This window comes from Neolamprologus multifasciatus, chromosome 15 (genome assembly GCF_963576455.1).
Source record: "Neolamprologus multifasciatus chromosome 15, fNeoMul1.2, whole genome shotgun sequence".
NCBI lineage: Eukaryota > Metazoa > Chordata > Actinopteri > Cichliformes > Cichlidae > Neolamprologus > Neolamprologus multifasciatus.
Genome location: NC_140453.1, coordinates 2,021,138 through 2,046,239, shown reverse-complemented (window position 1 = coordinate 2,046,239; position 25,102 = coordinate 2,021,138). Strand labels below are relative to the sequence as shown.

Here is a 25,102-nt window from a genome sequence, read left to right as displayed (position 1 = left end):
GAACAGAGGCCCAAAACTCCTCCAGCGTTGTGAAAGACTGAGAAACTCATGCAGAAAACATGTCGTGCCGAATTAGAACTCAGCAAAAGTTATTAGAGTTCTGCATGTTATTGTCTTACTGTAGAAGAAAAAGCAGTATGTGTCCCAGTGTGAGCTGCCGGTGAGGTAGCACTTACAATACAAAGAGCCAGTGATTCCTTTCATTGTTCACACCTGGGCTTTACTTGGAAAAGTTTTAAATACCTGCTGATTGACTGAAACATTGTGCATGCATGGAGAGATGCCAGGATTTTTGAGCATTTATAAAAATGTGTTCTTTCCGTAATCACGAATGTTTCCTGTGAACTGTGACGAGGACTACCACATACATCCTTCTTGAAAAACTGTTTTTGCAACAGATCCTTACAGTGTGATGAGTAAGTTCTGTGTGCAGAATCGAATCAGCATGTGTCTGGCGCAGTCCCGATGTACTGTAACATTGGTGTTTTGAATATATACAACATGAATTCATGCGCTGTGTACTAATGCATGAGATTAAAGGCTAAAACTGTAGCTGTATATTGCCTTGTCACAAATGAAACCAGTTCCCCTTTTCTATATCTGGACACCAATAAAATATGGCGCAGACTATATTTAAAAGAAACAAAATGATATCCTGCTACACAAAAGTGAAAATAGATTTTAACTTCTCCCTATCACATAACAAGCCAAGGTGAAAGTGATGCCACTGTGTGACAATAAAATAACATAAAAAAAACCCCGAACAGAGGCAACATGATCATTTCAAGGAACAAAAATCACTGTCGGGTATCCTGGTCAATGGCCAATTCCCATTTCCTTATTCATGAAGAAGCGCCTAATGTCCATGTGTCAGCCGGGTTTTCCCCTCTGTCTAATGCAGCTGAACAGAAGACGATCACTTCCTCTTTATGAGTTACTACCACATCCAGGTGATGACTCACAAAACCTGTTCTGTGTGATTTTGTGTCGATATTTTTAACAGAAGTCAAATCTTGGGCTTCCTTGTAAAATTTTATGATTATGTCTTTGTGGGAAAAAAACCAAAAAACTTGCTGAAAAGTAATTAGTGATAAATGTCACACATGGGAGGGCGTTTGAATTTAACCCTGTGACTCACAGTAGATGTGATACGATGGTAAAAAAAAAAAGACCACGCGATTAATCATGTGAGCTCAAAACCTTGTATTACAAAAAAGACAAAAAAAAAGACAAAAATACATGCACATGCACAACCACAAACACAAAAAGTGCTGCACACTTTTTAAGTGTGCAGCACAAAAAACCTCCAAAATGTGCAGTTTGTAGAAAAATGACTTTTTACATGACTCTATCAAAGAAGGCCAAATATAGAAGTGATGATGGTATGAAATCACTGAGCTTGTGCACTTTTTTTTCTTTGCTTTGATATTTCATGACCTCGACCGTCCCCTGCAGATGCTCCATCACAATGCCCGTCCCCTTCCTTCCCCATCTCTGCTGTCTTTCTCTCTTCGTCTCCTCCAGCTTCTGTTCTGAGTGCGTGAAAGCGCGGCTAGCTCGAGCTGCATCAGTGCAACGCTCACAGCATTTGCATCTGAAACCAGAAAGACCCCCACCCCCTCGCCAGCACGAAGAGGCGTGGGGCTGATTTCTGGAGTGCAGGGGGATCTCCGCTGTCGATGAAAATACTTTTTCAGAAAGCCACAGCCTGGTTAATGTTTTCCAAGCTCAAAAGTTTAGATATTAAGCAACGAGGGGAACGGCGTGATTAAGCCCTTCTCTGAAAACCTTGACGGTGTAAGATGAAATGTCGGCACTTCTTGACTCACTTTGTATGAAACATTTTCTTTCCATGACAATGAACATTCTTAAATGTGTATTTGAAAAACTTTCCCTGAAATCACCTTTTTTCCCTCAATTTTTCATATTGCGAGAAACCCTAAAGACATAAAGCAGGCAAAACAAAAATCATTTTACAAACCAAAACACAGCACTGAGGTTCTAAGAAGCCCAACGCCCTGAGCAGCTTCTGGGAACGGCTTATCTAAAATGCACTAAAGTGCTGAGTGATGCAAAGATGATATAAGTCTGCTGAACGTGTGTGTGTGTGAAACAGAGAGATAATGCTTTGTGTTACTTCCTTCTTCTATATGCATATTCTTTAGAATTTGCATGTTGTTCTTTGTAAATTATTGAGCGATTTGTCATGTTGCAAATGCTTAAATGGTTGCAACAGCAGCCTCAAGGTGTGTTGCAATTAGTGGTGCCACAGTTACTTGGAAATGCTTTCGTGTGTTGTGCTGAGATGCATTAAGCAGAACAGAGAATGCCGTCGTTCCCGTCTGTTTGCATACATTTTGTTTTGGTTTGTTTTTGGCTGTGCTTTGGACAGGGATCAGCATGTACAGTATGCACTAAGTGTGGTTTTTAGATGTTTATAAGATAAGCGTGAGATAAAGATCACAGCTGGTTTATATCATAGCTAAAATAAACCTTGGTTTCCTGTCTGGTGTGATGATCTGGTGGTTGACACAAGAGCAAACTTTCCCCTCCATCAAACGTCTCCGGCTTTGGTGAGCTGGCCGGCTGCCAGTTAATGAAGAGGCTCTTATTTACTTAACTAGCAAGAAAATTGCACTTTTTTGACTATCCACTTGGTGTGACCCTATTCACTACGGCGCTGCTCTGATGATCAAACTGGAACACTTGCTACTCATCTCTTCTGGAAACGGGGGCACTAAGCTGACTGTACAATGGAAAGCGAAACACAGCGCAGCCATTGCGTAGCATACCAGTAAGGCCAGTTCTTTCCATATAATTACTTTGTAAACGATAATGAATGCAATGGCAGTAGCTGTAGCAGGCGGGACCTTTGCAGCTTCGCTTGCCCCGACAGGTTTGTTGATATGTCCAGCTGATTTGCATAGTAAGAAGATGCAGGCTCTGAATCCGTTTCTTACTCCAAACAGGAAACTCTGAGGTGAAGAATGAAGCGAACGTAAACATGCCAAAACCTGAAGTTGCCACGTGAGACCGGCTCTGCAGCTAAGTCAGTTCCTGTACGGGGTCAATGTTAAAAAAGGTGTTCTTTCCAGGTACTCCTGCTTTCTCCTACATCCAAAGACATGCAGTTAGTTTGGTTAGGCTAACTGATGATTGAGTGTGAACGTTGTCTGTCTCTTTGTGTTAGCCCTGACTGGTGACCTGTCCAGGGTCCAGGGTGCCCCCCGCCTCTTGCCCTATGGTAGCTAGGATAAGCTCCAGCCCTCTCCAACGACCCCAATAGAGACAAGTGCAATAAAACGCATGGATGGATGGTAGCTATACCTAACATTACATACCTAACATTTCTCTTCATAACAAGTTTCTCTCTTTTATCTTATCCTTTCTTTATTTTAGTAAGACTTTGGGTCACACTGTGTTTGTGGTGCTGGTGCCTTTTTACCTTTTACTGTGCAGAAAATCTGCAGTAACAGATGATCCAGATCCAGAAGTCTGTGCTCCAGTTATGGTGAGTGAATTTCTACAATTTTATTTTGACTTGGTTTCCGATCCGTCTCCAAAAATCGGATCCCGCTCAGCATGCTACAGTGAACAGGTACGGACCACCAGGTGAGAAGGCTAGTGCCAATAAAACCCACAGTTTTCTTAGTTTGCACTGTAAGAGAAGCCATTTACAGTTTATCTCGCATTTGCTTTTAAAACATTGGTGCGGGTGGTGACCCCTATTAAATCCAGCTAAAATTTAGTACATTTTGTCATGAGAAGGTTAGCACAAGGGTCTGTAGGGATGTCTACATGCCTGCCTTTCCAATAATCACCTGGCATGGTGATCATAAAGACATCATGCCAGTGTCTTCAAGAGGTAATCTGTACTCACTGTCACTGATAAAGTGGGATTGATGTGTAAAATATGTGCATTGCACCTTTATAATATTATATATTTAACTTATGGCACTCCAGGTTTTCTTCTCCCAGAAAACATAAGCACACACCACCCAATAACAACTGGTGCTGTGGGTCCACGTGACGGGGCCAGCATCATAATTCTTATGCAGCATGAACAACTTTCCAAGTGTTTATGTCAGGCGGTTAGGACATGTTTATACAGTTGCCCCCAAAATATCCACGTTTCATTTTGTTGAGTTGTAGCTGGAAAATTGAGAATTTAACTTTGATAATGATGCGGTGCAGTGACAGTGCAGTTTAAGCCAAAGTCAAAGGCAGGTTAACTGCTAAGAGCAGAAATTACGATGGTTAAACAATCATGCCGCACACTACAAGTTGTGCAGTTTATCACATGCAAGTCCTTTGTGTTCCCCCTCGAGTCCTCTCGCGATTTAAAATAAATGTGAGTAAGGGGGTATTTCAAGGCTGTGACCTCCCAGAGGTTTCTTTGAGGTGTTTCCAGCCTTAACGACTTTGTGATGGTAAGTGTGCAGTAACGATCGGTAAAGTTCAGCTTTTTGACATGACCTCCGCTCTTTGTTCTTTTTCCAGTAAAAACAGGGTCTCTGAATCGTACAATATGGTGTAATATGACGAGTGAGCAAGAGCTGACGGGTTTCTCTGAGTGATCTGTTTAGGAGCAGGTGTCTGTGGTAACAATAGAGCGAGCGTTCAGGGGAGGGGAGGTATCCGTGGTTTTAACCCACATATCCTATTATAAAAGTCTCAGGAAAAAAAAAACCTTAAATAACACATGAATAGCACATGAAATCCCCTGGACAGACACAAAACAAATGACATTCACAGGCGCTGAGTCTATTTATTTTGAAGTCAATGCGTTCTCTGTCTAATCTAAAAATACGCAAATATGCAAAGAAACCCACATGCCTGGATGTGAGAGTGGTGGGTGAGATCAATAGCGGTTTTAAACAGCCATCTCACTCCCACAGACTTCCTCTTTATCCTGTATGTATCACCAAGTTATCCTGTAGGATGGACATATTCAAACAGGCCCTGTTTCTGGGCTTACTATAGACTCTGGGCGTTGCTACGCTAGAGCTAGGTCTGAATGTGTAGAATTAAGATGAAGACGGCAAACTTAAAAGCCAACAAGAACAACCTGAGCTTCTTTTCACCTAAGCTGAGGAAGTGAACATGTCTCAGTCTGTGTCACAGGACTGCATGAAACCCAAACCCTGTTTTTCTTTTTCAAAGCCCCCTCTGGCTTTCGCGCCTGCTTTTGCAGAGCCTCTCTCAGTACATGCCAGCAGGCGTATTCAGACAGGTTTTCCAAGTAGGCTTTATCAACCGTGCCTTGTGTCCTGTCCTTGTATCATCCTCTGCAGTCTCGTGTGCAGTGATCTCATCATGTGTACTTCCAGTGCCAAATGTACAGTGATGCAGCTGAGACGCCTTACTCATAAGCTGAGTGAGTGCTACTTTAGTCATTGCACCTCAGGCTTTAAGACTGGAGGATCATCTCCTGTTTATGCTACTTCTTTTTTTTTTGACTGATAATTAAATAGTTTTCATTACCAGAAGTCAATGTATTAAAGTGTAGGCTTAATTTGTGTTAACTTTGAGGCACTGACAGCTGCAAATACAACAAAACCTTGTAAAAGCTTTTAGCTCTCTAGCTAGGCCTCAGCTATGCTCCGCTACATTCACCAACTCGCCAGTAATAAAGAAACAAATGTTACTTTGCTGTTCTAACTGCTTTAAGAAAAATGGCATGAAAAGAACAATGAAAATAAGAAGATGAAAATCTAGTGAGCTAATCGCTAAGCTAACTCAGCTAGCCCCTAGTGCTAGCTTGGTTTAGCACAAGCTCAGGTCAGCTAACAGTATTAGCCAGCTTTATAGACATGAATTAAGCTTAGTCCTAGACTTTGAATAAAACGTTTAGTTTAAGACCATGTTTAAGCCATGTCTGGAAAACTGAACTAAAGAGTAATTACTGCCCCAGCAGATGTTTGCCTTGATGACAACTACAAAGCTAAATGATAATTACCTACATAAACTTAACATTAAGTTGCTAGCATTGCATAACTTTTTGCACTTCTTAAAACGATTTGATCAAAGTATACAAAGCAGTAATGTTGTGTGTGTGTGTGGCTTTTTTTAAAAATGTTATTAAAGTTCTCTAAAAATTTCCCTTATGTATTTATTTAAAAAAATAACAGACAAAACATGCTCCTTTCTCTTAAATTTGTGTCAACAGTAAGAGACTATTGCCTGCTACAGTCTGTATTTCTAATATCAGCTGTCGTAGTCAGCGGGTCATTTCTGAAATGCAATAAAGTGGAAAAACTGCACAATACCAGGAGAAAGAGGGATGGTAGATACAAAAAAAAACAACCTGGAAAGCCCATGTCAAGTAATTTTGGAGGCCATTATTTGGTGGTGGCCTCAGTAATAACAGACTGAAGTCACTGATCTCCTGATGGCTTAGGAAGAGAGGAAACACCCTGCTGCAATATCGCAGCAATGCCAACTGTACCGTGCAGCAGCGGCCAAACCAACCGGGCTTTGGACCAGTATATACACGAGGATGAAAGAGAAATATCAAACCGGTGTCAGCAGCATACAAGAAAATTATACTGTTGTGCTACCAAATATTAAGCACCCTTGAAGCGTGACACTGCTTGATAGATTGCGGTGCGCTAATAAGGAGAAAGTGACAGATCCCAGTTACCCGCCTATAAAAATCCCCCCTTTTTGCACACTTATGCATTCATTAATTGTGTATCCACATTGTCCGCAAGTGGAAATCATGCTCTCATCGACCTTATTTGGTTATGTTAGATAGGCAAACGGGATTGGGAATAAATAGCTGTGAAGTCAGTGAAGGGAATTCAAGGGGAATTTGGAATGAGAAAGCTGTTCCTGAAAATTATACAAACCATACAAGGTGCTGGCGTGGCAGAAGCATAGACCCTGGTTCGTTAATTAACCTTAATACACATTCAGATTTAAAAAAATACTTTCAAGCACCTAGAGAATTCCTTTCGTCTGCCTGTTCCTTCAAGCTCTCTGACATTCCCAGAGTGAGCTGCATCCAGGAAATCTAGCAGGGATATGAGCTTACATGCAGTATCCTCGGTCTGGGAAGATTTATTGCTAGCTCGAGGGTAAACTGGATCTTCAAAACTGCCCCATAACTGCAAGTTTGGCTTTCATTTCAGCTGTGAGATGTTATGAAGAACTCAGGAATGTGTTCACAGAGGACTGCTAGAGTGGAATTTTTGCTGGGAATTTCCCAGCAGTGTGAGTGTGCGGCAGTGTGCATGCGCGCCGTGGGACTTTTAGCTGAGAAACGGCTGCTGTCTCTGACTGAACACAAACATGCCAGCCTGACTCAGGTGCATGGCTCCGTTTCAGGAGATAAAACAGGTGTGTGTCAGGTAAAAGGTGCCAGGCGGTGACTCCGAGTGTTATTACAGGTCGATGAGTAAAAGTTCATTCCCTGTTCAAGAGGACATCCTGTCCTCCAAATCTAACAAACTGCCCAGGCAAGCACGCTTACTCATTAATGCCTCTGTTTTTAATACCAAGAGTAGACTGTGCCTTTCAAAATGCCCACATGTGTTGGAGATCATAAAACTACATGCTAAAATTGAAATTCTGCAGAGGCTGTAGACTGCTGCTGACCTCCAGCAGCACCAAAGCTTACAGGCTGCATCTCTCCTTTCTGAAATCCCCCAAACTTTCCGCACGCCAAAATCTATTCTCCCCGCCGCCAAGATAATGGCCTTTTCAGGACTCCCGTGATACACGCTCTGCTACAGATCCACCGCAGCCGGTACTCTGGCTGCCTGGCAAGCAGCAGTTTACCGCAGCCATGTGTTCCACCTAATTACTTTTCCAGGGTAGAGCGCAGGGCAGCGTTATACAGATGAGACGTGGAGGGCTCAGCGGATGGAAGAGGAGGCGCGGGGCAGCTTTCTGGGCCCAGATGTGCACAGTAGCGGTCCGCCAGGCACACATCTGCAATCATTTGAACCTACTGAGGGGATTTCCTCTCTCACTGCATGCCTCAGTGTGTTTTCGTCCCCCTGAATCCTCAAGTCGGGACAACGAATTGGTCGACTGCTTCCCTCTGTTCTTCTTCTCATGTTTCCCCCCGTGTGTCATGATCGGCTTCCCCACAGACAGACAAACAGGCTGGTGTGGGATCCTTTGTGTTAAGGAAATTTAAAGGGAGGATAAAAGAGCCAAATCTTTTTCTGTAAATATACGGTGCAGCGTCTGAAGCACAGACATAACAAGCACTTAACTGTGAAGCTTTGTTTGGTACCGTGGGCTCTGAGTGCACCTCACCGCACATGTCCTATGACAAAGGAGGGAAAAAAGCAAAACAAGAAACGCTTTTCAGCCATAAGTGTTTCATCAAAGCAGCGAGCAGGAGACAGGACTCTGCTTGCCTGAAAACCCTCCAGAAATGCAAATAGCAATTTTAGTTTAACGGCACTGCTAAGTGGGTTAAATTTGACATAGGGGGCTAAAAATATCTATTGTTTTGCTGCTGCGTGGGTTGGCCGCAGCACAACAAAAGCAGGGAGTTTCCTCTCCTCCAGGATGATGGGAGATTTCCTTGTATTAGCATTTTGAGACTCGGAACGGGATGTTCTCGTTAACGCTGAGCAGGTCAGCGTAGTCTGCAGCTCTTCGCATAAATCCTTTGAAACAGGGAGCACAAAAGGCGTCGAGTAATACGAACCTGACTTTGTTTAAGAAATCAGGGTCTGTTGTGTCTCTCTGGGGTTTGCTCCCATTCTCCTTTTCACGTGGCCTTTAATAAAACCTCACCACTTCCTTGAGAGTCACGCTCTCTATTTATTTGGCCTTCCTGTCTGTTATTCCTTCAGGAACATGTAGGTGACTGGGCACACCCTGGTTTGAGTAAAGTGGATGCGGTAAAGACATATTTTTATCCCGTCGTGGAAGGGCGTTCAAAACAGTGGCGCTTTGTCCACCATGTCTTGTCACATCTGTTTCTGTTAGCAGACAGGAAGCTACGCTATAAATACCAGAGCTGACGTTCTTCTTTCAAGATCAGTACATCTCACTATGAAATGAAGAGTTTCAGATGCTATTTTTGTGCGATGAATTCCACATTACTGAAAGCACGGGAGTGCTGCTGCACCCTGGAAACGAATGACATTTAAAGCTGAACTCTGTTTCATTTTTATAAGATCTCAGTTTGTGCTGTGACGTGTGCTTAATGAGAATTATGATCTCCCTCTGTGGAATCAGTTTAGCATCCCTTAGCTTTAAACTTCCAGTTTTTATTGAATTCCTATTATTTTAATTTGTCATTTTTCAGTAAGATTTTTATTTTTATATTTATTTTATTTTATTTTATTGATTAGCATTCAAATATCTCAATGAATACAGAACAAAGATCTACCACTAAGCAAGAAAGCATGAGACAAGGCTAATCAAAAGGTATTGGCTGAAGCATTTGCTTATTACGCCAACTCTTTTAACAAAAGATCTTTTTGCATACAGCTCCTGTACACAGGGCTCGAAGCAAAGAATAAAACAAAGCAAAGCAAAAACAAACAAACTTTCCACCTTAGATAAATAACTACATCAAAGCAAAACAGTCAAGAGTTTCAGTATTATTATTTTTGCTCTTTTCATTCTTGATTTATATATCAAGAATGCAAATCACAATGTTTGCTCATATAATTGTTCTTTACAGCTTGGTGTGCTGCACCAGGAGAAAACCCAAAGTAAAGGAAAAAATACATTCCTATTAATATTGTCAGTACCGGCCCTGTATTTACTTCGGATCAATGCCAAAATCTGGAGTATTGCACACCACCACTTTTTATACTCTTTAAATTAACGTCCTATTTGAATATGCTTTTTAGTTATCTAACATAGGAGGAAAAGTTTTACCTGTTAATTTCTTATTATTGTCACAGCAGCCAAAATGAAATGAATGAACCCAAACACAGGCAATCGGAGATGAAGGGTGACGATGAAAAGAAAGCGAGTTTTTATTGAACTGAACAAAACTACAAATTTAAGCAAAGAACGACTACAGGGGGCTAAAGGAACTGTTACTAGGAAAACTAAACATTACATGAAGCCTGAAAACCTGGAAATGTGAGGGGAAGGAGAGAAGAGGTATCCAGAGGAGACACACAGGATGACAAGCCAAGGCAACATGGTGGAAAACGAGGGACAGAGAGAAGCACAATTACACACAAGGTAACGAGCGAAATGCACAACAGGAGGGAGACACAGCTGAGACAAAAGGTAACAGGACGTGGTGCACAGGGAGGACATAAAGACAGAGTTCCTGGTTTCTAGGTTTCTAAGTATCATACAAACAGAATAATTCAGAGTATAACTTAAACCAAACACACAAACACTGGGTCACCAGACTCGACTTGACAATTATCATGTTATTTATAGCACGTATCATTACATTTGTGTACAACTGAGCTATAGCATGAAAATAACCACAGACTGTATATAAAAGATGGATGCATCCACAGGGATATCACCCAGTAGCTTATGGGCAGTCTCGACTTTTGCATCGTAGCAATTTACATTTTGTTTCTTTGCAGAGCCGGATGACCATCAAATATGACCATATTTGAATAAGAATGCAGATGGGTGGCTAATGCTAACTTGGTCAGCTAGGGCCATGATATTAAATGATAGGCTATGCTAACTTTGCTTTAACTTTATGCTGCTGTTGTTGTCATAACAGATGAAACAAGCTACATAGTTTTGTAGCAGTCTGTACTCACTTTTATTATTATTATTATTATTATTATTATTTAATTAATTAATTAATTGGCTTTTCAGCTACAGAGTATGTGACATGGAATAAAATAAGAGGTACTATGTGTTATGTGCAATATGTAATTCAAGCCCTAATGTTTCATCAATACCCACTGTCACTGTAACTGACGTTGCTTTGTTACAGATGCTCAATCAACCTATAAATGTTAAAGATAGAAAATATGAAAATCCTGTAAATAAAAGGTATTCTATTCAAGGTGCAATTTGTTAAAAATAAATATTCTAAAGTAAAATGAAACAAATTGTAGAACATAAACAAGATGGAAATGGGTAGGAATGACATCCTGCAGCGGATCATCGCGGAAACAGTCTTGTGTTGATCGTCCTCCTGTGACTGTTGTGGTGGGAAGGACTGTCTAAACACCACAATCAGATAGGCGAGGTCCACACCCACAGTGTTACTGACTTTGCAGCTCAGTCTGTTGAGTCTGTTGGTGTGTTTTACCCTCGGTCTGCTGCTCCAGCACACCACAGCACAGAACATGGCACCAGCTTAACACAGAATACACAAAACACATCATCCGACACATATTAAAGGATTTCGGTCATTTCAGAAAATAAAGCCCTGTTGCAGCGGGCTGCAGGGATATTCACGATACAGAAGATGCAACAATTAAACAAATAGCTCCACAATTGCTTTGCCCACTGTTCTTAACCTCGTTGACTATGGTTATCAAATGAATGATGAGAAGCAGAGAACTTGAATCTCCCTTTTGTTCTGTAGATATTTATCAATCCAACTTCTGTCTTTGTTTTGTGAATGGTAAAAACAAGAGTGTTTCAAAGAGTGCGCACAAATAGAGTCCCCATTATTTTTGTCACCGGCAACCCATGAAACACCCCGAGCTGACCCGTAATCCACCTGACATATTCACTGCCTTCTTGTTTCAGATCCGTGTTCACGCCGTTCAGATCTGACAGCAGTGACAGACACCATTGGAGGTGTGGGAGGGGGGAGGTTAGGGGAGGGGGGGGGGTTGTTGCTCTTTACTGAGGAAAGTACCTAAAGTTTACATTTGGACCTTAATGTCCTTTTGCAGTGCCACACTCCGCCCATGCAGGCACATTATTCTGCAGAGGATGTTTCACTACTCTTTGCCATGACCAGCAGTTACATCAATCTTTCTGAAAAAACGCACCAGGCCTCCACCCTGCAGAACACAGCACTCGCTGACCATCCAGCTTTGTTCAGAGTCAAAACGCCCAAAATGACCCACTGCTGCTCCTTCAAACTTCCAACGGCGCTTGAACCGTCGACGATGAACAGTTTGCACACCTTTGCTAAACCTGTTTGCACTTTACATCCCGACTACAGCAGCACATGAATAGTGAAAGTAAAATGTAGGTTCATTAACAGACACGTAAATGGTTCCCCTTCCCCTCCTACATAGAGGCAAAACACCCCAACTGAAAAACCCAGGGCCTAAAAAACCCTGAACTACTGTCTGTGGTGTTTTTTGGTTTCTTTTTCAGTCAGTTTGTGTCTCTCTTTTAGTCTTTTAGCGCTTTGTGATTACATTGTCTCTCACTTTGCAGCCACACTGCGTACATTTTTGTAGCTTTTTTTCTATTGTGGTAGTTTTTACATCACTTTGTAGTTTATTTGTGTCTGTTTGCGGTGCTTCATTTGCACTGCCTTCAATAACAGTTAAAAATCAATTAGGTCTGTGCTCCTGGAAGGTTAGCCAATCAGATTTAAGATTATCATCTTCTTTTCTCTCTATTTCATCGCACGCAACACTTGTAAACTGTTAGCAACAGATAGCTGCCCTTTCTAGTGCTGGCAGAGGTTTCTTTCTCCCCACAGTCACCAGTTCCTTGCTCATGCACAATTATTTGATTGTTGCATTTCCTGCTATAATTTTGATAATCCAATCTAAAGTGATCTGGGGTGAGAAATGAATGCATTAAAACAACAGTTTATGCTTTTTTGTTAATTTGTTTGTTGCAGTGGGTATTTAAGCATACGGCAAACAACAGAACACGGAACCGCAATATGTTCCATCAGGAAATGTGCATGAGCCAAAAAAACTAACTGTGAGTTTTTTGTGCTGCTCTTATCCTCTTTCTAATCTCTTAGAACTATTTTGTCATATAGCATGTATCAATTGCTTTTGGAAAACACCTAAAAGTTAAATTGGGTTCATAAAACAGATTTTACTACCATTATAACCTTAAAATGGTTTTGGGAAATGAGACTGATGTCAGCCTCACGCCGGGACTTTTCACAAAGCGTCAGCACTTACCATGACTTGTGTCCAGATGAAGACAACTTACAGATTGTAATCAAGGACACAGTGGTTTGATTAGTGTCATGAGCCTGAGTCATGGCTTGATAAGAATGATATCCTGTGCGGTGCTTTTACTGACTCATATATGCATTTATGTGTGTATATATATATCGTATATATTTATATACATATTTATTAATTTTTTTGGTTTTTGCAAAATCGTTTTCATGTTACTGTTTTGCAGACACGCACTTTTACTTATAATAATGCATGGAGTGTGTACAAAAACACCCATGAAACCACGAAAAACTGTTTTCTAGCTGTTTTATTGCTAGAAAAATATCAATAAAGCAGCATGAAGATATCAAAGATGTCAAAAAAATACAGTTTGCAGACATTTCCTTCTGTATCACATACATGTTTGAATTGTAAAAGTGAGTTTTGCACTTTTTAACTATAGCGATGGTGTTGTTTGCCAAAACTATAGTGCAAAGCAAAGACTAGGAAACATTTCTGTGCATTTATCCCACTGCAATTTGTATTTTTTATTTTTTTGCAATATGAATTAATAGACTAGGTAATGAAAATATTGCACATGTTAATTTTAGCCCCTGCAAGGTTTATTACACCTGCAGGTCAGTAAAGTACCCTGTGGGTTCACAGGTCATACTGTGTTAGCCTTGTTGTCACCATGGCAGCCACCTGTACTAGCAAATTTGTAGCTGAGATAGTAGGCAGCTAGTGCCAGGGACTTTCCACCACATAGTGTGTGTGTGTGTGCGTACAGTACTTGACAGTGAAGTGCGTGTTTCTGCATTTGGGTGTGTGCATGTGTGTTTGGGTGTGCAAAGGGCACTGTGTGCAGACAGCCAGAGAGTGTAGTGTGGTGTGAACTGCAACATGTGTGAGAAAAAGCTTTGGCAGTAGTGAAGCGGAGATCCTAATCGTGCATCGTGTGTTTTCGATGCATGTGAAAAAGAATCAAAAAAATCAACACATGCATATGTGTGGGTCTGTGTGCGTGTGTTTGAGGTAAAACGAAAATCACTGAAAAAAATCAACAAAGTGCAACAAAGCATGCAAATGTTGCACTGCGACGCACACACGGAACAATAATAATTCCTTAGTGTCATTGTGTGGCATGCAAACTTTATCATGTGTACCCCCGTCCCCTTTGGGAACGTGGGACTGTAACCATGTGTTATCACTGGGATGACAATAGCTGTCATTCTCAAGTGACGGTCCTGGCTGCAGGGGCTTCGTCTTTGAAGACAGGCTCTCTGTTTTTAAACCGTAGCCCACGGAGGAAGCAAAGGCTAAGGGGGTGAGACAGAAGCCCGAGCAGTGCTGGAAATCCCCTTCCCTCAGCCTCGTCTTAGACATACAGGGCCCCGCTGAGGCCCACATCAAAGGGGCTGCTGCTGTTCTCATCATCCTCCCTCTCTCTGTCTTTCTATATGTCTCACAGTCTTGATGTCCTTACCTCCTCTCTTCTGTTTCCATTTATATACGTGCCTCTTTTTCACACTCTGGAGTTCTTGGTAGCATCTCAAGGACAAGGCAGCCAGGTGCCAGACTGATTAGCAGGTTGTCTTACATCTGGAGTGCAAACTGCACCTAAGCCTTGTGTAAGAACAGTAATTTGCGAGTGACTAAACAGCATGTGCACCCTGATTAATCGCAGACTGGAGGTTTTAGCACATATGGCAGTCTAGCATGGTGTATTACTTTTCTGTTTTTGGATCCGTGATTAGAATCGTGCACCACATCTGAGTGATTCAGAAGCCAAACTGCTCGCTTGAATGGCTCCCTCCAGATCACTAAACACCTTCTCTCCCAGCCCCCACCGCTCACAACCCACAAAAAATGCCAGGTATGCTCGGAGCAGCAGACAAACTGCCGTGTTGAAAGGGAGAGGAGGAGATTGGCACATGAATGTTTAAGCAGCAGTTTGGGACTGACCCTTTTGAATATGCACACACATTTGCATGCGGATGTTTGTGCACGTGTGCTCATTCATGCCAACGCCAGTAAACACACAAGTCACAAGGAAAAGCATTGTGAATCTTCAAGTCCCGATGTGCCCGATGACTGCAACGTGTCTCACATCTCCATGAAGGAAGCAGCTCAGATAGACGGTTTCCTCTCTGTTGATCCAGCTGCTAGTCAGTGCTGCTTATCCTGATTAGATTTCATCAGGAAAATTCAGTTTGCAGTTTTAATGAGGTTTTGCTTTTGTTACATTTGAGGCTAAATAAATAAATAAAACAAACCCTAATATCATCCACAAACTTACTTCATGATCAGTGTGCTTACCTACACTGTTTTAGCTTAGCTGCTCCCCCGCTCTGTTCTAGCCCCAGTTACTCTCTCCTGTTAAAGAGAGTGCTGCCCTCTGCTGGACTCATAAGGAATCGTTCAATTTGTAAAAGAAACAAAAATAGAGCAGCTATTCTCACAGAAAAACATCTAAGAGGTAGTTAGTGGTTTGGTTTGGATGCTGCTCTACTTTTGGTGTACAAGAGGAAGGAAATGCAATGTAGTAGTGAGTGGGTACACTGTAAATGTAAATAATGCCCACATGTCATTTAAAATATTGCCATTACTTTAACTTATGATTCAGTTCAATTCATATTTTATTTCTACAGCACATTTAGAAGCAACAGAGTGGACCAAAGTGCTTCACAATCAGTTAAGAACAAAAATAGAAAAACAAACACAGAATGTATTAACATTAAAAAACAGGCCTGATGGTGATTGAACTGAACTTGAATTAAGTCAACGTAAAAAAGGGAGTTTTAAGACGTGATTTAAAAGACTGAACAGAGTCTAGGTGCTGCAACTGCAAACTGCACTGATGGGAATTTAACTTAAAACCTGAGATTTGTCCTGGTGTGCTTGTGTAACAGCGCCTTTGTAAGTATTACATACACTATGTACATATAATACACACAGACACATGTGTGTTATGTATAACAACAACAACAACATATAATGAATTTTTAATTTACATTTCCTTCCTCTCTGCTTTTAGGTTGAGGGTTTTTGACAATCGCCACAGATGGAATAAAAGATTTAACCATGATGTCACCACCTCATCAGGGAGGTCCCATTATGTAGCCTCGAGCTGAGTGTTTTTGAAACCGAATGTAAGTATATTTGCAAACTTATCAGATTTTGAGGTTTTAAAGATGAAAAGCCTTTTGTTTCCTTTCATTGGGGGCTAATGACAAAAAGGGCAAGCAAAAGCCAACGAGCCCTGCTTGGTTGGATTAGACACACTTTCCAAAGACAAAGAGACACAGAAACAGAGAGGTTCATGGCTGATGCAACAACACACTTTTATATCATGATCCCCGGTGGTTCTTATTTCTTATGCAATGATCCCGAGCATAGCAGCAAGTCTACAACAGAATGGCTGAAAAAGAAAAGAGTTGAGGTGATACAAGATTCAGAGCTCAGCCTGATGCTGCGGTGGGATCTTGAGAAAGCTGTGCTTAAACAAATGTTCACAAACCTCAGAGAACAGAAGCAGTTTTATAAGGAAGAGTGGACCGAAACTCCTCAGCAACAAATTCCGAGGACTAGATGCGACTATGTTTGAAAACCTGACCTCTTTGTCAAGTTATCGGAGTGCCCACAGTGCCCCATCAGCCTTTTACAGCTAAAATAAAAAAAAAATCCCCAGGCTGAACTGAGATTTGAAATGTATGTGTCCAGATACGGAGATACAGAAGCACACAAATAAATAATACATCAAATGAGCTAGGAGCTGTTTTTGGTTTGTTTACAGCAGGTTGGACAAGCGCTGATATGGATTAACCTTCAGGCTCGCAACAACATCAATATTCCTAACAAAAATATTCATCTTGCAGCCTAACTCACATCGGAAACAAACTATTTCAAAATCTGCCCTGTCTCTGTTGAATTATGAGCATAATGAATGATCAGTATCAGTGAGCTATGACTGTGTACGGGGCTGCACAGCCTGTCGGTGGGTGGTACTGTCTCTCAGCGTGGGTGCTGTGTGAGGATGCCTTGTGTGGCTGTGGCTGTGGCGTGAATTCACTTCACTTTCTGAGAATTAGAGATGAGCCGTCTCATCATGGCACCACTGTAATGATGCGCTGTGATATGTAAGCCACCACCAAATGGAGCTTCATGCACCAACAGGCTTTTCTTTCCTAGCTTGTTTGCTAGTTTGCAGTTTTAGGTGTCCAAATATATCATTTCCCAGCTTGTCAAAATGACCAGACGGACAGAGAAAGCAGCAATTATACTGAAGGGGAAATGCTGTGCTCACCACCTAACATACACCATAAGTCATTCAGGTTCTCATCAAGCCCTAAAATACTGGCATACTACTTTTTTTCAAGCCCTGTTTTATTTTTAGAAAATAAGTGAAACTCCTCTGAAAGCGGAATTTCCTCACACTTGAAAATCTCCAGTTTGTCACGTTAGTGTTTCTTGAGCTCTAACATTTGTTTTCAGCATTAGCAACACCACTTTGACTAATTAACCTTAACACACTGGCCTTGTCTTTTCAGGCACTGTCAAGGGGAAACTCGATTTGCATAAAAAATCAAAATGAAACTTAATATTTTATCAAAAAGATCTTTTTGATTGCAGAGGTGGAAAATTCAACATTTTGGAAACAAGAATGCCGATGACGTATCTCATTTGACTAATGATCCCTCACAGTTCGCACTGCTTGGAAAAACACACGTGACCTTGACTTTGAGCACTGAGCCCCCATTACGATCCTCATGTGAAAGGTAAATTCTGACAGCACAAGAAGATTAAAGATTCTTATGAATTGTGCATAGACAGCTGAATGTCTCATCGTGGTATAAGCTAAAATACTGATTTGCATATCGGTCAAAAACGACATGGAGCTAAAACCAGCAGCTCTCCAGTTTAGCTTACTTACTCCAACCCCCCCAGAATAACACAGTTTTGGATAATCAATACTTTTAATCTGCATAAAAACTGAAGCACAGCTCACAGGAGGCTGCAAGGAGCTTGTGTGTGAAACAAGATTAGCTGCTTTTTGCTAAGCTAAGCTGAGCGGTTAGCCCATTAGCTTCTTGTGTACACAGGGATGAGTTTGGCTAAGAAACGAATTGGTGTATTTATTTTAAATAGGAAGTGTTACATCCAGTGTTGGGAAGGTTACTTTTAAAATGTATTCCATTACAGATTACAGATTACATGCCCCAAAATTTATTCTGTAACGTATGCCGTTACGTTACTCAATGACAGTAACGTATTCTGAATACTTTGGATTACTTAATATATTATCATGCTGTTTACAACTACATGAATGTACTATTGCTGTGATTTATTACTGTTACTGTAGGTCTGCGGCTCCGAACCGTAGTAAAGGGACCTCTGGCTAATACGGTGGGTTCTGTGTCGGCTCGTAGCTGAAAACTAGCTTTACTTTGTTGTCTGGGTCAACTTTGCTAGCAGAGACAGAGAGAGGCGTTGAAAGGCTGCTTCAACAGAACTTATTGTTTCAGAGGAAAACACGAACACGGTGTACAGTCGAGTCTTAATAGCTTACTTACAACTGGGCTCGTCAGGCTCTCTTCTTGGCTGCAGTGGTTATTATTATATTTACATGCTTCCAGCTCCCGTTTTTGCTCGATGACAGCTCGTACTTTTCCTTTTTCTCCCTCCCTCGCTCACAGACACATAACGGGTATGACAGTCCATTCTCCCTGCAGCACGGACTACACTGCCCATGATGCTACATTCTTTAGAGCTATGCTTGTAGCATTCTACCTGTTAGCTTAGCACAACAACAACAACAACAAAAATGCCTCTCTCACCCAGGAAACACGCAGAGAGAGCGTCACCCTGTAACCATGGCAACCGTAACGCTGCCTGGAACAACAGAACGTAGCTGTCAAACAAAACCAAACAGTCCTGACCCGCCACAATATGAAACAGGGAAGTACCGTCGTGTAATCCATTTATTTCAACAAAGTAACTGTATTCTAAATACCACCTTTTTAAACGGTAACTGTAACGGAATACAGTTACTCATATTTTGTATTTTAAATACGTAACGGCGGTACATGTATTCCGTTACTCCCCAACACTGGTTACATCGATTTAATGTTGTCATTTTATGTCATTTCATGTTAATGTTTTTTGGTAACATTAATTTCTGGTAATTGAAAATGAGTGTTGGGGCTGATTTGTGGCAGATGAATAGCAGCAAGAGTGAAAGAGAAGTTTTACAAGACAGTATGAGAGCTGCTGTGATTTATGGTTTGGAAACGACGGCACTAACCAAAAGACAGGAGGTCACGCAGCAGGTGTAAAAGACTTTGAAAGAAAGAAAATGAGTGCATCCCAAGGGAAAGCTCACTGTGGAGTGGTTTGGAGACGAGGCGGATGTTAAAATGAGCAGAGGAGGGAGAGTGCACATGCTGAAGGAAGGATACTGAAGATGGAGCTGCCAGTCAGGAGGAAAACAGGAAAACCACAAAGGTGATTCATGGATGCAGAGCAGGAGGACATGCAGAGGTTTGCTGTGGCAGAAGAGGACACTAGGTGGAGGCACGTAGTGGCGACCCCTACAGGAAACAGCTGGAAGAAGAATTTCATCCTTTTTGAGCATAGAGCAGGAATCTACCTGATAACTTCCCCAGTTTTCATTTTTCATTTCATGATTGTTAGCAGCAATAACAGGGAGACTTTTTGTCTTCACTTAAACAAACGGTTTTTCTTCCTATTAATTATTTGACTTCATAAGCTTAAAGTTATTCAGGGTTTCTTCTGTAAATCTACAACTTTAGTTCAAGAAATGTTCATTTTTTTCTCAGTGTCCTTTTCACACCTGCTGCCTTACTGAAACTCATGGCGCTCGTCTTAATTGACTGTAATATGCTAAAGCTGTGGTTTGGTATTGAATTGGTTTGAAATATTATCAGACGGATATTCGTGCCACCCTCTTATTCAAAACCCTCCCAGTTTTGAATATCTTTGCCACCTCTGAGCTGAGCTAAGCGTGCGTTACTGTTGTTTATGTCATCAGAATGACTGCAGAGGAGGCCGTTCATGACCACAGAAACCTCCTCTGGCCTGAAAATGGGCACATTGTGCTGCGAGCGGGCAGGGTCTGTGACCTCAGAGCGGTCTGCATACACAATGACACGGGCTGTTTGTCAGAACTGACAAAGCCAATCGCTCACGTCGCTCGCACTGTGGCCGCGCTCTGAGCCTTTAAAGGACACGAATCAGCTGCGCTGCCAACATCGATTTTTAAAATGAAAGCTGTCTCTATTAATCTTGTTTATGTTTGCCGTCCTGAGATTAAAAAAACTTCCACACAGACGAGTCTAAAAGTCAGACAATAAATTTATTAACAGTTTATCATGTAAAACAATAGAAAAATCCCAAAATTAAGTGCTCAGTCAGTTCAGTAAAATAAATACATAAATATAAAAATGGTAATAAAAAGTTAGAAATAAGTCATTTTGCAGACTTAGTGTCACAATGCTCCCTGCCATTACCAAAGGCTTATGCGCCACATCTGTGTTCACATTTACAGTAGATGCTGCAGAAGAGCCACACAGATCAGCTGAACCTGTTTCCACTGGTTTTTTAAATTAGATGTCAGTCCTGTGATCGTAGTTGTTCTGATAACCAGGACTAAATCTGCTCAGTGCTTCCACAGACATTAAACGTAACGCAGGCTTAATACACATCAACACAAAAACAGATCAGCGTGTGAGGGGTGTTAGGAAGGCCAGCTGGTTGGTGCAGTCTGGTGCTCCAAGAACGACAAAAACTACAAAACCTACGTGTAACACGTTATCCAGTGTAGAGTGCGCTCACTAAATTCAAGGCTGTTTTATGTCTGCAATGACAACACGTGGCGCTGACTTGGCTGTATCAGTGATTTAGGCACAGTACCGGTGGAGGCACAAGGGAGCAACGCTTCACTGTACACTGGATGAACTTATCAAAGTGGAAACTTGCTCTAAAAGGGCAAACGATGGAAAGAAAACTGTGTTAGCAGTTGGCACATAACATTTTCCCAAACTATATTTCTCTCTCTTTTTAACAATACACCTCTTGTTAATTTGAATTTATTCAAAGATCAAAATACGCTACATGTTATCCAGGAGTTAATTCCTGCACGGTCGCAGCTCTGCTGCCGCCGCCATTCGACCATCTAAAGCTGTGCTGTACACAAACCAAGACAGTGTTCCTGCTTTAAAAAACAGACACCGGGAGGAGATTCTCCTTCTTCCAGGGAGGGTTAGGTTGCTGTCACGATGGCAGGGACCCGGATGGTGCTCGGAGCTGCCTGATTTTCATTCTCCACCTGATAGGTGACATCAGGGCGAGCGGTCGCCGCCTCCTCCTCCACGCGGTCTGGCGCAGTGATCGGCTCGTCTACCTCTTCCCGGGATCGTAGATGTTCAAAGGATCTCTCAGCTTCTTCTGACAGACGGTTTTCCTCTTTCTCTTCCTCCCTCTGACCAAATGACACAAACATGTTTTTAAATTACACAGAATAATCATGAACATTGTCTCTGAATTAGACAGCTTCCTATTAGAGGTGGGAATCACCACACATCCCACGATACGATATTATCACAATACTTAACGCACGATACGATATTATTGCAATTTTTTAAAATATTTTGCGATATTCAGATTCTGTACATAAAGGTAAACTTTATCAATATTCATTTTCTCTAATATCAAAGTCTCACACTCAGTCTTTCTCTCATTTCAGTTTGATTGTTGACAAACTGAACGGTTTGTATTACAGTCTAGTCCAACTTAACTGAATCAACCATCTGGTACAATTATAGCTATTCTGAACTATGCAGTTTATGAAAACTATGCAGCCCCTTCAGCAACTGAAGAATTTGAAAGTAAATTAAAACAAAATATAATTTTACATTAAATAAAAAGTTTTAAACTTAATTAAAATAAAACATGTCTTAAATTAAAATAAGTAAACTGTCATGTTTATTGCTGCCATAAACAAGTTAAACACATTTGGACAGTGAAGGAATGTCAGGATTCTTGCTCAGAAAAAGGATCAACATGCTCTGAAGTCAGAGCACAAAAACCTTTTTTGTAACAAAATATCGATTTCTGCTGTCCCTGTATCCATACATTATTAGCAAACAAAATATCACGGTGCTACACAGTATCGATTTTTTCCCCCACCCCTACTTCCTACCTCTTTCTTTATCCTGTAGTATTCATCGATGGCATACTGATATTTGGCTGATGTTATCCCAAACAGGGAGGCCATCCTCTCCCCGAGGTAGTCGCAAGCTGTGGAAACAAAAGGAATACGTGATTATAAAATACAAGCTGATCAAGTCACGCAGCAGAGAGTCAGGTTTTAAGTGTTAGCCAGCTTTGGTCAGGCATTCACAGCTGGCTGTCAGCTTCATCAGGCGGTGACCTCGAGCTGGCACGTCGCACACTTGGCAGCTGAGTGCAAATTGGCTAAGATGAGAATTAGCACCTCCGAGTCAGAGGTCACGGTCCTGTCAAACTGCCCGACGACAGCCGCCTCAAGTGAAAGAGTTCAAGAACCTCACAAGCAGAGGGTGGAGGGATGAAAAAGAGGATTGGCAGGTTGATGGTGATGCTGACGCCGTACCTGCCCGTTGTGATAAAACTGGACAGTGTTAGACCCGCCCCTCCTATATCACTGGACAGTGTTGTGACAGGAGCTTGTCTGTGTTCGCTCTTCAGTCGTGAATCTGGTTTCTCCTACAGCAGAACGCAAAGCAAGCTTCTTTAATTTATCACTGTGTAGTACTGCGATATTTTGCATGCGTATAGAGTATTGATAGAGGAGCTCCAAATACAGATATCTTATTAAATAAATGTAAATACTACGAAGAACACCAGCATCCTGACATAATGTTAGCCGAGCCACTGAAACACCACAAAGCTACCTCCTGATTCAGACCTCTGTCTCTCGCTATCATTCTGCAGCCCGCTGCAACTTGTGGCGATTAAACGATTGGCCAGTTTGAAGGTGTTGCTTTTGATGACAAGGCGAGGTAATTGCTGTATTATGATAAACATTTCACTGCCAACTTGACACCATAAATCACAGAGTGATAGCAGACTGACTCCATCGTATGGCAACATTTATGGCAGGTGTAGCGACAGTGTTGGCGTGCTTGACAATCTCATTCTGTAGCGAAAGAAAAACAACAAACTGGAGCAAAAGATACAGGCGACTGACAAATGACGTGATGGGTCATATAACAGAAGGTTACCCAATATCCACTAACAGTCAGATGCTAGCTACAGCGTCATCTGAAATAAGCGAGTGGCATCATGTGTGCAGAAACTGAGGCGGAGCCAGTGCATGTTGTAGAGATTAAGCTCTCAGCCAGGTTAGGAAGGCCTCGGTGTCCCGCCTGGAATACTGGGTGTGGGGGAAGACAGCTAAATAAAACGGATGGGCAGCCAGTTTAAAGCAGTTTTAAATACAATCTTGGTTTAGAAACTGATTGTTCTGTAACACTGTGGAGCTGAAACACATCTATAATGACCTGCGACTGGGTGAAAATGATCACATCCAAAAATAAAATAACCAAAAACTCTATGTTTTATTTTTTATCAAGACTTCTTCTTCATGAAAACTTTCAATTGTGGCAGAACATCCATAATTGACTATTAGGACTAAAATGTTACATTTATGAATAAGCAAGTTAAGTAACCACATCCTGGAGGTGATCTGAACCTGTGCAAAACCAATAATCTCCTAAAATTAAAAGATATATGCAACTTCTTTTTTTTATTTCTGTGAGAAATAAGAGGTAAATATTATCAGCAATATTACCGCTTTTCCAGTTTCTATTAAACCTCTGCAACATTTCCTAAAATAAGAGCCTAAGTGATGCGATGCATAGTAAAACTAAGATGACATATGCAGTTTCCAGATATATATAAAGTCAGAAGTGTCCTAAAGAGTTTAATAAACATATGTAAAATAAATGTTACTACACGAACCTGAGATGGTGGACGTAGCCGCTCTCCACATATGGAACCAGAAGTAAGGCCCCCAGGTCATCTTTGACTGCAGCACGAATCAAATGTGACAGTTACTTAAGAACAAAAAGAGACGACACGGTTTCTGTTATCAAATCTACTGTCTGCTCACTGGTCCTCACCCTCACCGCATCGACCGGGGAGGACAGCAGGTCCTTCCTCTCCTGCTCCTTCTCCTCTCCATCCTCCTCCTCGTCGGTGCTGTACTCCTCCATCGTCTCACCGCTGGAAAAATGGATGATCCGCCGGGGTGCCTTCTCCTTCTGCTGCACTCCTTTATCCAGCTCCTCCAGCTCCACACTCTCAAAGTCGTTGGGAGGGTTTGGACTCTGATTAGGGGAGACATAACAAGGAAGCAGAGATATTCACACTAAGTCAGTGAAATTAGAGAAACCAGGAGCTGGAAGATGCCTTTGTGAACAAACACACATCACAAACAAACAAAAACGACAAATATCTAATAGTAACATCTTCACCAAGGAGAACAACCATGACACAGCTGACAGGTGACAACAAGCTACACTTTCGTCGTTAGCAAGGCTGCTATCACCTCGCTAACGGCGGTAATTATGGAGGCGAGACTACCGACCGGCCGCACGTCCATGTTCCGTCCTATCGACACGTTAACGTTGGTGAGATAGAGGGATATATCGGCCATTGTTGCGTCTTCTTTGTATCTCGGGATGCTGCGCCCACAGCAACGTCGCGCCTCCGTACGGCCCGGCCCGGAAGTGCCGTCATCCGCCTCGTGCGCGTAACGGTCACGACGCTTTTCACGATAAATATCAAAATAAAATATAAATACGTAAAAAGAAAATAAAAGGCGTCTTTACTGTTTGACAAACAGATATGTAAATATTCTGAAATATTTTTGTAAATTATTATCAGACTTGTTATGATTTATTTTATTTATATTGAATGTTTACTGTTACATTTCATTTATAGTTTATATTTATTTTATTTTATTTTTTGTTTCACACATGGTACAGCAGTAATTCATTTCCCATACACAACCTTCCTTTCAATTAAAGTAACACTGT

General features: G+C 41.6%; 1 protein-coding gene and 1 long non-coding RNA gene across 5 annotated transcripts; one reads left to right on the top strand and one right to left on the bottom strand.

The window, feature by feature from the left end:
* The first annotated feature begins 1,306 nt into the window (after window positions 1–1,306).
* Window positions 1,307–6,137, top strand: LOC146501272 (uncharacterized). Of its 2 annotated transcripts, XR_014869457.1 has the most exons (4): window positions 1,307–2,794; window positions 2,970–3,095; window positions 3,191–3,317; window positions 3,460–6,137. It is a non-coding gene; the product is annotated as an uncharacterized LOC146501272 (long non-coding RNA). The 2 variants fall into 2 exon arrangements; XR_014869456.1 differs by having other exon boundaries at window positions 1,311–2,794; window positions 3,191–6,137.
* Window positions 6,138–20,357: 14,220 nt separating this feature from the next.
* LOC146501271 (protein FAM177A1-like) lies at window positions 20,358–24,735 on the bottom strand. 3 transcript variants are annotated; one of them, XM_085133383.1, is made up of 5 exons: window positions 24,607–24,735; window positions 24,185–24,391; window positions 24,024–24,090; window positions 22,222–22,319; window positions 20,358–21,501 (listed from the first exon to the last, which is right to left on the bottom strand). In XM_085133383.1, exons 1-5 carry the CDS (start codon window positions 24,718–24,720, stop codon window positions 21,283–21,285), a joined length of 705 nt encoding a protein of 234 aa, XP_084989509.1. In that variant the 5' UTR covers window positions 24,721–24,735; the 3' UTR covers window positions 20,358–21,282. The 3 variants fall into 3 exon arrangements, with proteins under 3 accessions (XP_084989509.1, XP_084989511.1, XP_084989510.1); XM_085133385.1 differs by having other exon boundaries at window positions 24,191–24,391; window positions 24,652–24,735; XM_085133384.1 differs by having other exon boundaries at window positions 24,661–24,735.
* Between the last annotated feature and the right edge of the window lie 367 nt (window positions 24,736–25,102).

Coding starts and splice junctions, on each gene's coding strand:
- LOC146501271 (XM_085133383.1), bottom strand. CDS start 24,720: ATGGCCGATATATCCCTCTATCTCACCAACGTTAACGTGTCGATAGGA. Junction 24,091..24,184: donor CCCCGGTCGATGCGGTGAGG/GTGAGGACCAGT, acceptor TTCGTGCTGCAG/TCAAAGATGACCTGGGGGCC. Junction 21,502..22,221: donor ACTACAGGATAAAGAAAGAG/GTAGGAAGTAGG, acceptor TCATTTGGTCAG/AGGGAGGAAGAGAAAGAGGA.